The sequence below is a fragment of the Ailuropoda melanoleuca genome, chromosome 10 (genome assembly GCF_002007445.2).
Source record: "Ailuropoda melanoleuca isolate Jingjing chromosome 10, ASM200744v2, whole genome shotgun sequence".
NCBI classification, from domain to species: domain Eukaryota; kingdom Metazoa; phylum Chordata; class Mammalia; order Carnivora; family Ursidae; genus Ailuropoda; species Ailuropoda melanoleuca.
Window position 1 is genome coordinate 87,438,501 of NC_048227.1, and position 12,078 is coordinate 87,450,578.

At 35.2% G+C, this 12,078-nt stretch overlaps 1 protein-coding gene across 5 annotated transcripts in view; it reads left to right on the forward strand.

Moving 5' to 3' along the window:
* Nucleotides 1-12,078, forward strand: part of ADGRG6 (adhesion G protein-coupled receptor G6) — a 137,073-nt gene that overhangs the window by 86,369 nt on the left and 38,626 nt on the right. For all 5 annotated transcript variants that reach the window (XM_034669210.1, XM_019796230.2, XM_019796234.2 and 2 more), the window contains 5 exons: nt 985-1,037; nt 2,131-2,193; nt 7,824-7,966; nt 10,579-10,690; nt 11,793-11,857. In XM_034669210.1, the coding sequence (XP_034525101.1) occupies nt 985-1,037; nt 2,131-2,193; nt 7,824-7,966; nt 10,579-10,690; nt 11,793-11,857 (436 nt within the window). The remainder of the gene's footprint in view (nt 1-984; nt 1,038-2,130; nt 2,194-7,823; nt 7,967-10,578; nt 10,691-11,792; nt 11,858-12,078) is intronic.

The window sequence follows — 12,078 nt, forward strand, 5'->3', positions numbered from 1 at the left end:
GGTGCAGGATACCAAAATAGATGCTTGATACTAGAGAAAACATAAGTGGTGTCCCTAATTTGTATTATTGCTGTTTATAATTTTAAAATAATTTAATACTTTTTGTGAGCACTTCATAGGGTTTACATTCAATTTTAGGAATGCTTCCAAGGAAAGCTAACTGTGTGTATGAAATAAGACCTTAAAAACCCCTTGGAGGTGACACGAAAGTAGGAAGATTTCATATCCGTAAAGAAATCCCACTTGTGATCGTATTGGACAGTGCATCATGGAAGGTTGTTATTTATATTGAGAGGTCCATAGTCCATTGCTTCTTTAAAAGGTCTGGTGGTGAGACCCATAAGACTGTTAAATAGCCACATAATAATTAACATAGTTCCCAATAATGTTGAACTCCTTTTGTTTTTTTTAAATGTATAGTTAATTTGTAATTTTTCTTACTAATATCCTTATCAGGTGATACTTACTAGAAAAACATGTGTTATTGTACCACAGTGTTTGTTGAATGAAGAATATGGAAGGTGTTTATGTGCTTATCCTCTTCTGCAGCACTCAGTGTTATGGCTAATTTGAAGAATCACTAGAGTGGGACCATTATAATAGGGGCTAAAGAAGAAAGTATAGTGTTTCCAAACACTTGACTTGAGTTCCAATGTGGGATCTGTTACTTCTTAGCTGGGGACATTGTGCTCATTGTGCTCTTTCCTCTCCATGAAGCTCAGGGTCTTCATCTATAAGGGTGGGGGAGCAGATAATACGTATCTCATTAGTTGTTGTGAAATCAAAGAAACAACCTTTGTAAAGTTCTTGGCATATAATGATCCAGTGACTGTTATCTTTACCTTTCTCTCAGTCCTCTGGCTCTCTGGGATTTTCCCAGGGTCTTATTCCAATAACAACTTATCTTTTGGGAGGGGAGAAACTAGATTCAGATATTTTTTAGAAAGTATTACCAGACTCACCCTTTTCCATTGTATTTTTCAGCTCAATTCAACCTTCCAAAATTGGAACTACACTGTTTATGTGGTTAATATCAGGTAAATGACAGAATTAATAATTTGAAAAATAAAAAGTAGTGTCTAATTTAATGCTACTCTTCATCTCTCCTATTATACCCCACACACGACACCAGTACACACATACACACATACACCATATTCATAGTCTTTCTAAAACAACTCTACATCATTTTTTGCACAAAAATCTTCCATACTGCAGAAATTGGTTTTAACTTTTTTTGATCGTGGATCCCAATCTTTTTTAAAAAATTAGTATGTATTCCCAAAATATTTTTATGATTTTAAATAAATGTGTGTGTTATAAATATATGTTATAAATATATCACAAATTATAAGAATATAATCAAATATATATAGAAGTTCTGTTAGTTTCATCTTACACCCCAGTGAACCATCAATAGCACCCCAGTTTGGAGTCTGATTTTTTTTTGTAAGATAAGACATCTACAGTCTGCACCTAGATTTTCAAAAATATCTTTTATTATCCTATTTGAATACTTCAACTGCCTATCGAATAGTGTCATCCACATATCTGCCTCTGCACCTTCTTTTCACAGTTTTAAATTAGTTTTCAAGTGTATTTGGTTAACCCTAAGCAGATATGCTGTGAACCCAAGAGATGTCATAAGTTAACACAGAAAAAGGCATCACATGTTGAATTAGCTCAAGATGTATGTTCTAAAACAAACTGAAGCAGATTTCTATATGTCCAATTATTCAGTATAACCAGTATGCATCATGAATCTTGAAAAGAGAGCAAGAGCATGCAGCTGCCATCTTACTTGACAATGGGAGCCGTTCGGTCTTGGGCACATGAAAAGAGCTAGAACCTCAGGACACACGTTTGGAAATACTGGCATAGAATGTTCATTTTGCCTCTTTGTTTTACCTCCTCAAATTTTGTTGTGGATAATATGGCAGATGTGGTTGATAATGGATATATGTANCCATTCGGTCTTGGGCACATGAAAAGAGCTAGAACCTCAGGACACATGTTTGGAAATACTGGCATAGAATGTTCATTTTGCCTCTTTCTTTTACCTCCTCAAATTTTGTTGTGGATAATATGGCAGATGTGGTTGATAATGGATATATGTATTTGTATTTATAGTTTTCACCTGAGCACGGGAGAGGACAAGATTAAAGTCAAGAGAAGCATTGTGAATGACCAAAGGTAACACTGACAAAGTCTTACAGAAAGTGTAACATTCTTTCTCTAGCTCTCTGTTTTGACGGGTAGAGAAATGAAAATAATGAGATAAGAGAGAGCCATTTTAATCAGGTAGCACTTTTAAGTTATATCTTTGGCACTAGTGCACTGATTTTTTTTTTATCTTGTAATTAAAACCATCAAATAGTAGAGAGGATAGAATGTACATCTGACGTAAAATAATTCAGAAGTAGAACATTTAAAATGTATGAGTTACTATTTTTAGTATTTTTCATTTATTTATAACCCATTACCTCTTAATTGAAATTTTGAAAAGACTGCCAAAGGAAAAAAAATAGTCACAACTTTAAGTAAGGTACTTATATGTACAGTAGCTTATACTAATATGGATAATAGCTAATTTTTGGTAATCTCTGTTTTAAAATTTATATCAAGACTATGACTTAAGCAGACAGGTAATTTAACAGATACAGAATCAGTTGGCATGTAGAGGCTGGCTGTTCAGAGTGCTGTATAATTAAAAACAACTTAAATTCCTAAATGAAATAAATTTAGTTGTGTTCAGGTAGTTGATTATATTTCCAAAGAGAAAAAAAAAATGTTGAAAAGCTGAAGTTCATAAGTCTTGCCCAGTTTCAATTGACTGAATTGATTTTACAGATTTACAACCATAACAATGGAATATACTTCTTTTCAGATGATATATTCTTACTAGGAGAAGATAAAAATAGAATTTCATATTGGAGTTGACCAGAGAGTTTCTTCTTTTTTTCTTTTTCTGTTTAATATTAGAAAAGCAGATGTGTTTAAGTTATAATTGAAACTTTTCATCTTGGTATATGTGCAACAGAGTGGTTTGAGCCATCTGATGAGGGAAACTTGTTTTTATCTCCATTGTTCTTTTTCCTTTATGATCTGAAGAACAGAATAATTATTTTAATACTATATTCTTGATGGTGACGGGACTTTCCTATTTAGCCAAATGATTTTTTCTACAACCTGTACTGCTAGATCATGTTGAGCTTTGAAAAACGGTTCAGAGATCTGGATCCCTTTGCTGGACACTTTGTCTAACAATTGAGGAAGCCCTAGTTTAGGGTGTCACAACCGTGAATCCTCTTCAGGAAGTCAGCATGCCTTTTTTAGTGGACCTCCCGTGATTCTTCTACTAACCAGTATAGTAAAGTCAGCCATCATTAGTGTATGTCAGTACCGCAGAAACTCTTGCTTGAAAAACATTTAATTTAATGGAATCTCAGTTTTCTGAGATACCAACAGGTAACTTCACAAAAAATTATAAGGAGTGGGAACCAAGACTGTGTATATGGGAAAGTCCACATGTTTAGTTTTTCTTTGGTATGAATCTTTGTTTCAAAATTTTTTGAAATTGTTTAAAAATCTATTGTTTAAAAATGTTTCAATCATTTTAAAATTGTTTTAAAATGCATTCTTACAGTCTTTCCCCTTTCTTCTCCTCTCTACTGCTCTTATGCTCATTGATGAATCTTTGTAGTCCCTCCTAGTTTTTCTCAAAACCACAGTCTACTAGTTTTACACACAGACTTTTTTCCAAACTTTTTCTTTCAATTTGGTCGTAACACTTAACATAGACCGTAACCTCAGATAATGCTATCACCCTCTATTGCCTAGACAGACAGGAAACCAAAGCCGCAGAGATGGGTTTATTCAAATAAAGGGCGATTGATGATAACAACTGATGGAACTTTGTGGAACCATAAACTAGTTTCAGTTTTCAGGATGAGAGAGGAAAATACAGAGATAAGACGTGTGAAAATGCATGGCCGTTCTTGGATTGCTGAATTTGGGCATTCAGTATTATCACAATGCATTGTACTCCTTATGTTCTCAATATTCAAGAGAAGTAAAAGGTCATGTTCCCAACACTAAGTTCTCAGTAACTGCAGTAGCAAAGCTTATCTTCCAACAATAATTTAATCAGAGGATACTTTTCCTAAGCCATTTAAAAAATTATTAAGTTATCACAGTTCACCATTCTATTTACATCTATGTCTTGCTCAACGTGAAGTATGACTTATATGTGAACAGTGGGGGATAGATCATTTTTGAGATAAATAGATTTTCGGACTGAATTATGAGAACAGTTCCACATTTTCTCCTTGAAATTAACACAGATATTTAGGGGGGGAAATGGAGCTCTTCTTTAATTTCACTTAACCTTGACTAGCATAGATTTCATTTAGTCTTTCTTTTTTTAGCATCACCAATATATCAATATTCGATTTCATTTTTATTGATACCTATATAATTTTATAAATACAAGATGCCATGCTCTCTACTGACAATACTTATTTCAAAAGCAGCGCGACTACCTTGACTTTGGCATGTTTTGATTTCTGCTGTTGACTATAGCTATGATTACAGTGGAACAGATAATTATATTATTTCAAAATAAAGAACCAAAAGTTTTGATGGGGCTTTTAGGATACATCTCTGCTTCTCATAGAAATATTTTCTTTTTAAAGACACTCAAGGTCAGACAGTCTGTAAACTCCTTCTGTAATATGCCAGCCAATCACCATGTATATTTTAAGTATTTAAATTGTAACACATTTTTAAACAATGACACCCTTAATAATTTTAAAGTCAAATGATCAGTTTAGTCAGATTCGTTGGAATTTAATTTTTCTAAAATACTTTATTTTTGGCTCCAAAGAAATAATGACGAATTAACTACAGGTTTGACCCTTTCTTGACCCTTTCTTGCCTGTATGCTATAAATATTACTTAAAGTATTTCNAGGATAGAATGTACATCTGACGTAAAATAATTCAGAAGTAGAACATTTAAAATGTATGAGTTACTATTTTTAGTATTTTTCATTTATTTATAACCCATTACCTCTTAATTGAAATTTTGAAAAGACTGCCAAAGGAAAAAAAATAGTCACAACTTTAAGTAAGGTACTTATATGTACAGTAGCTTATACTAATATGGATAATAGCTAATTTTTGGTAATCTCTGTTTTAAAATTTATATCAAGACTATGACTTAAGCAGACAGGTAATTTAACAGATACAGAATCAGTTGGCATGTAGAGGCTGGCTGTTCAGAGTGCTGTATAATTAAAAACAACTTAAATTCCTAAATGAAATAAATTTAGTTGTGTTCAGGTAGTTGATTATATTTCCAAAGAGAAAAAAAAATAGTTGAAAAGCTGAAGTTCATAAGTCTTGCCCAGTTTCAATTGACTGAATTGATTTTACAGATTTACAACCATAACAATGGAATATACTTCTTTTCAGATGATATATTCTTACTAGGAAAAGATAAAAATAGAATTTCATATTGGAGTTGACCAGAGAGTTTCTTCTTTTTTTCTTTTTCTGTTTAATATTAGAAAAGCAGATGTGTTTAAGTTATAATTGAAACTTTTCATCTTGGTATATGTGCAACAGAGTGGTTTGAGCCATCTGATGAGGGAAACTTGTTTTTATCTCCATTGTTCTTTTTCCTTTATGATCTGAAGAACAGAATAATTATTTTAATACTATATTCTTGATGGTGACGGGACTTTCCTATTTAGCCAAATGATTTTTTCTCCAACCTGTACTGCTAGATCATGTTGAGCTTTGAAAAACGGTTCAGAGATCTGGATCCCTTTGCTGGACACTTTGTCTAACAATTGAGGAAGCCCTAGTTTAGGGTGTCACAACCGTGAATCCTCTTCAGGAAGTCAGCATGCCTTTTTTAGTGGACCTCCCGTGATTCTTCTACTAACCAGTATAGTAAAGTCAGCCATCATTAGTGTATGTCAGTACCGCAGAAACTCTTGCTTGAAAAACATTTAATTTAATGGAATCTCAGTTTTCTGAGATACCAACAGGTAACTTCACAAAAAATTATAAGGAGTGGGAACCAAGACTGTGTATATGGGAAAGTCCACATGTTTAGTTTTTCTTTGGTATGAATCTTTGTTTCAAAAATTTTTGAAATTGTTTAAAAATCTATTGTTTAAAAATGTTTCAATCATTTTAAAATTGTTTTAAAATGCATTCTTACAGTCTTTCCCCTTTCTTCTCCTCTCTACTGCTCTTATGCTCATTGATGAATCTTTGTAGTCCCTCCTAGTTTTTCTCAAAACCACAGTCTACTAGTTTTACACACAGACTTTTTTCCAAACTTTTTCTTTCAATTTGGTCGTAACACTTAACATAGACCGTAACCTCAGATAATGCTATCACCCTCTATTGCCTAGACAGACAGGAAACCAAAGCCGCAGAGATGGGTTTATTCAAATAAAGGGCGATTGATGATAACAACTGATGGAACTTTGTGGAACCATAAACTAGTTTCAGTTTTCAGGATGAGAGAGGAAAATACAGAGATAAGACGTGTGAAAATGCATGTCCGTTCTTGGATTGCTGAATTTGGGCATTCAGTATTATCACAATGCATTGTACTCCTTATGTTCTCAATATTCAAGAGAAGTAAAAGGTCATGTTCCCAACACTAAGTTCTCAGTAACTGCAGTAGCAAAGCTTATCTTCCAACAATAATTTAATCAGAGGATACTTTTCCTAAGCCATTTAAAAAATTATTAAGTTATCACAGTTCACCATTCTATTTACATCTATGTCTTGCTCAACGTGAAGTATGACTTATATGTGAACAGTGGGGGATAGATCATTTTTGAGATAAATAGATTTTCGGACTGAATTATGAGAACAGTTCCACATTTTCTCCTTGAAATTAACACAGATATTTAGGGGGGGAAATGGAGCTCTTCTTTAATTTCACTTAACCTTGACTAGCATAGATTTCATTTAGTCTTTCTTTTTTTAGCATCACCAATATATCAATATTCGATTTCATTTTTATTGATACCTATATAATTTTATAAATACAAGATGCCATGCTCTCTACTGACAATACTTATTTCAAAAGCAGCGCGACTACCTTGACTTTGGCATGTTTTGATTTCTGCTGTTGACTATAGCTATGATTACAGTGGAACAGATAATTATATTATTTCAAAATAAAGAACCAAAAGTTTTGATGGGGCTTTTAGGATACATCTCTGCTTCTCATAGAAATATTTTCTTTTTAAAGACACTCAAGGTCAGACAGTCTGTAAACTCCTTCTGTAATATGCCAGCCAATCACCATGTATATTTTAAGTATTTAAATTGTAACACATTTTTAAACAATGACACCCTTAATAATTTTAAAGTCAAATGATCAGTTTAGTCAGATTCGTTGGAATTTAATTTTTCTAAAATACTTTATTTTTGGCTCCAAAGAAATAATGACGAATTAACTACAGGTTTGACCCTTTCTTGACCCTTTCTTGCCTGTATGCTATAAATATTACTTAAAGTATTTCCTAAAAGAAATGAGGTGATAATGATATGATATGATAGAATTATACATGTGATATCCTATATAACCTATTCATACTGAGATATTTTTAACATTACAATTTATGCAGCCACAGGAGTCTCTGAGTTCCTTGGCCTATTTCTCCTGTCTCAACATTTCATGGTCATCCCTCTTACTACATAGCCAAATGTTCTGCTTCCCCCTCCCCACAAAAAAAAATCAACCAACCAGTCAGCAATTCCAACAATTTTATATCTGAAACATTTTTCTAGGTTGGTGATTTGGGCCCTTCTAGTTTACAATGCTACCAACAATCCCAATTTAGAAGGAAAAGACATTCAACAGAAGCTCTTAAAAAATAACGAGTCCCTGGATGAGGGCTTGAGGCTATATGCAGTGAGTGTGAAGCAACTGGGTAAGTGCCTTTAATTTTTTATATGTATTTTATCTAACTATTCGGGTTTAATTGAAGCAGCAACAACAATATTCTTCCTCTGTGCCTTGTTTGCTTATATAAAACTATTTTTCCTGATGATGCAATTCACCATATTGGTGGCATAGTAACAAATGGTGACATGGTTAACATAAAAGATATCATCACCTATGAATCTAAGGGAATGAAAGAGGCAGAGGAGAGTTTAGAGTTTATTTTGGGGGACATATTCTGGAAAAACTAAGAATATGAGCAAAGTGCCAGGATTGCCTTGACCAGAATTGGCTTTGACTTCAGGAGTAAAGGGTGTGTTATGTGGACACATGAGAGGTAAATCTTAGAAAAGGCAATTTCTTATTAGAAAACATCTCCTTCTCTTATGCTTTCTGTCCTCATTAATGTTAGCCTTGTCTTCACAGGAATAGGCCAGAAATCTGGGAGTGATCCAGGATTTAGTCATTTCTTACCTAGACAGCCATTCACATGCTGAGCTCCATCCACACACGTGGTACTGCGTGCCCCTCCCCAGACACGCCACCCTCTTTATGCCTTTCTTTGTCTTGCCCACCCTGCTCTTCTGTACTCCCACCATCCACCTGCTTATCACATCACTGTTTTAAAGACCACCCAAAGTCCTCTTTCCTGTGATGTGTTGGATGACGTCATCATACATAAACAGGAGTCATTGCCTTTGGGCCTCCACTTCATGCTGTCCAGGTACTCAAAGCACCGTACAAATTAGTTAAGACCATAATATTTGACTGGATTTACTTATGTTTTTATGGATATTTTCTTTAAACAGGAATCTCCTCTGCTTGAGAACACCTTTTTTTTTTTAACAACCTACTTCCCACCTCCCCTATGAGCACCCAGCACATTCCCTATCACTTAAATACTTGAAAAAATAAATGAATGAGATTAGATGGAAATATTTTAGAAAAATTAATGATCACAAATATGGACAACAAAAAGTGAACTTATTATTCTGATGGTATATGATTATGTTATGATTAAGCATATTCATAGAGATCAAGAGAGAAGAAAACTGACGCTTCTCCTTATACACACACAGGAGGCTAAAGGGAGGGAAGCAAGTATTCCTCAGTTTCTAAGAGGCTGATTCCACCTGAGGCCAGAATCCTAGTGTAATAAAGAAGCAGGCATCCCTGCTTCGATGAGAAACTACTCATATGTAACGTGTCCACTTACACAACTACAGGGAACTCATAGAGGTGGCGGAATGCAAATCATCATTATGGACGTCATCATCATGAAGGGTTTCTGAGCCTCTGTGGGAAGGTGCTGGCTTATTAACAAATGGGGCTTCTTGAGGCTGGGGAGAGTACCCGTGCTACCTTTCACACATGAGTCTCCACGAGGAAGGAGCTTGATGAATGGTGCACTGTATATGACGGATGCTCTGGGGGGGCCGGCCAGCTTCATCTCTGTGCTAGGAGGCTGCAGAATCCCAGAAAACTCTGTGCATACCTAGACATATAATTTACATGACTTAATTTAAATTCTGTGCTTTATTGTTTTTCTGCAAGTGGGCCTATGAGGAAAAGTTTCCACCAATCAAAAATATTAAGAACAGGAGTGCCTGGGTGGCTCAGTCGTTAAGCGTCTGCCTTTGGCTCAGGGCGTGATCCTGGCATTCTGGGATCGAGCCCCACATCAGGCTCCTCCTCTGGGAGCCTGCTTCTTCCTCTCCTACTCTCCCTGCTTCTGTTCCCTTTCTCGCTGGCTGTCTCTCTCTCTCTGTCAAATAAATAAATAAAATCTTTAAAAAAAAATATTAAGAACAAACCCTGGTGATGTTAAGGCTTAGAATGTAGATGGGAAATTTCTTTAAATGTTTAGTTGGTGACTATCATACCAGTTCCCAACAGTCTGGTTTAACTTGCTGGTTTTTAGTCCTGAAATGACATAATTTTATTGTCGTTAATATATTGCTTTTATTTGGATATTTTTAAAATTGTAAAATCTCAATTATTGATGCCATGACACTTGCCCAGAGAGTTTTCCAACAACTGGTGGGATGATTTGAGAATGAGGGCGGGTGTGAAAGGCATGTGACACTGGCTCACAGGTCTCCTCTTGCCATCTCCCCAGCAAGCTTCTAGGCAATAGACACTTTCAGAACAGCTGGAAATGTTTTCCATAAAATACGCTTACAACTCAATGACAACATGAGTGATGCATTGTTTTATAGCCTTTCCCCTTTGGAAAAAGATCATATTACATTTTAAATTTTTCAGGATCATCATTGTATGCAGTGTTTATTTTTTGAATAAAGCTTTATTTTACTAATTTTACCAGCCTATGATTTATATTAGAATAATGATGTATATTTCATGATTATACTCCCATAAGTGTGTGACTTTGATTTGAATAATTTTTGTATCTGAAATGTACTAAATGTTTATTGTTCCTAATTTCCAAATGTTTACAAATTCTGGATATAAAAAACTACTATTTTTAGTATTACATGAAATAAATACCTAAGTACCAACATCATCATTTTGCTCTCATCTTGCACCACTAACGTCAAAGAATAGATTAACATTTCCATGCTGGCTCTTGTTTTCACATAGATTTATGTCCTGCTGATGAGGATCCCAAAGGCTTTCATTGGCCACTCATCCCACCTTCTGTCTACAACTTACCCTGTCCAGGGAAACAGGGCTTTTACGCTTCACGGACATGGTAATGCTTTTATTGAACCTTGTCAGTAAAGCTCCGCGTTATCTACCCTCCTGGGTTACACAGGCTGCACGAGAGTTCCCATGCATTGTATATTGATTGGAAAGAAGGACAGGAAAGTCTGTGAACACCTAAATCACAGACTTCACGGAGGGTAAAGAGGCAGGTAGGTTACCCAGAAAAGCCTTTTTACTCCAAGCACCATGCTAATTTAGCCTTCTCCAAAGAAAGATGGGGAAATCTGGAAACCACAAGGTGACTCTAGAGCAAAGTATGTGGGTAAACGGTGCTAACACCCAGCTTTGGAACATGCATCTGAAATTCCAGAACTTTTAAACAATTGGGAATGGCTATTGTTGGAGTGAAAAGAGGCAGAAAAAGAGGGAATAAATTCAGGATCCAGGTTAGGGCAGGCTGCTAATGCAGACGGTTAGGGTGTAGATTTTTCTGAAGTGTTTTACAGAAATCGGAGACAGGTCAACAGCTGAGGATTCACTGAATAGGAAGTCAGACCAGTTCTTCACCCTGCACCTCACCCCCAGTTAGAATTTTCTCACAGGGGTGGAGCGGCGGGGGTCAGAAATGGGAACTGCCCAAACTTCGCACATTCTGCCCTTTGACTTTCGGTAGGAAGGAAAGAAGGGGCTTTAGAGAGTCACTGAGCCTAGTTTGAAACAAGGCTGTACCTCTTCCTGGCTGTGAGACTTAGGAATATTCTTTGCCTTCTCTAAGTCTTTTTCCTCACCTACACGGTGTGGATTGTAATCCACTTTACAGAGTTACGTGAAATCAAAATCAGATTTTATCAAAGTTCTTAAAGAGTTATTTGTCCCATGTTACCGAATATGCCTTTAACCTTAGTAACTGAAAATATCCTAGCTTAGGACACACATTATTTCTAGTAATGTGCTTCCAGGATGCATGGCACCTGATTTTTTTCTAATGAGAATTCTTAGTGGGAGTTTTATTTCAATGTATTAAAATTTTATTTTCAAATGAAATTTACCGAGATATCAAGGCAAATTCTCAAACTTATTATTAAACAGTTTTGTCAGTTAAAATGTCATTTATGTGAAATATTTGAATTATCTCCATTTTGTTCCAGTAATTGGGACCCTGCCAACGCATCTGTAGCCTACTGGGGGCTTCCTGACCTCTCCAATTGTTCAAGTAAGTGAGCAGTTTTTCTTCAGTTCTCACAGGCAAAATGAAATGACTTCATACTTCATAGTTTCGTCCTCTTCAGATATATTCTTCTGTTGTATGATAACCATTGTAATAATAAAAGCTAAGCAAATGATTTTTTCACTTAAGGTAGAAAATTCTGTTTTTCCTGATTCTAACTTTTTGTCCTGTTTATTCTGTTAGAGATTAAAAAGAGACAATTTTAG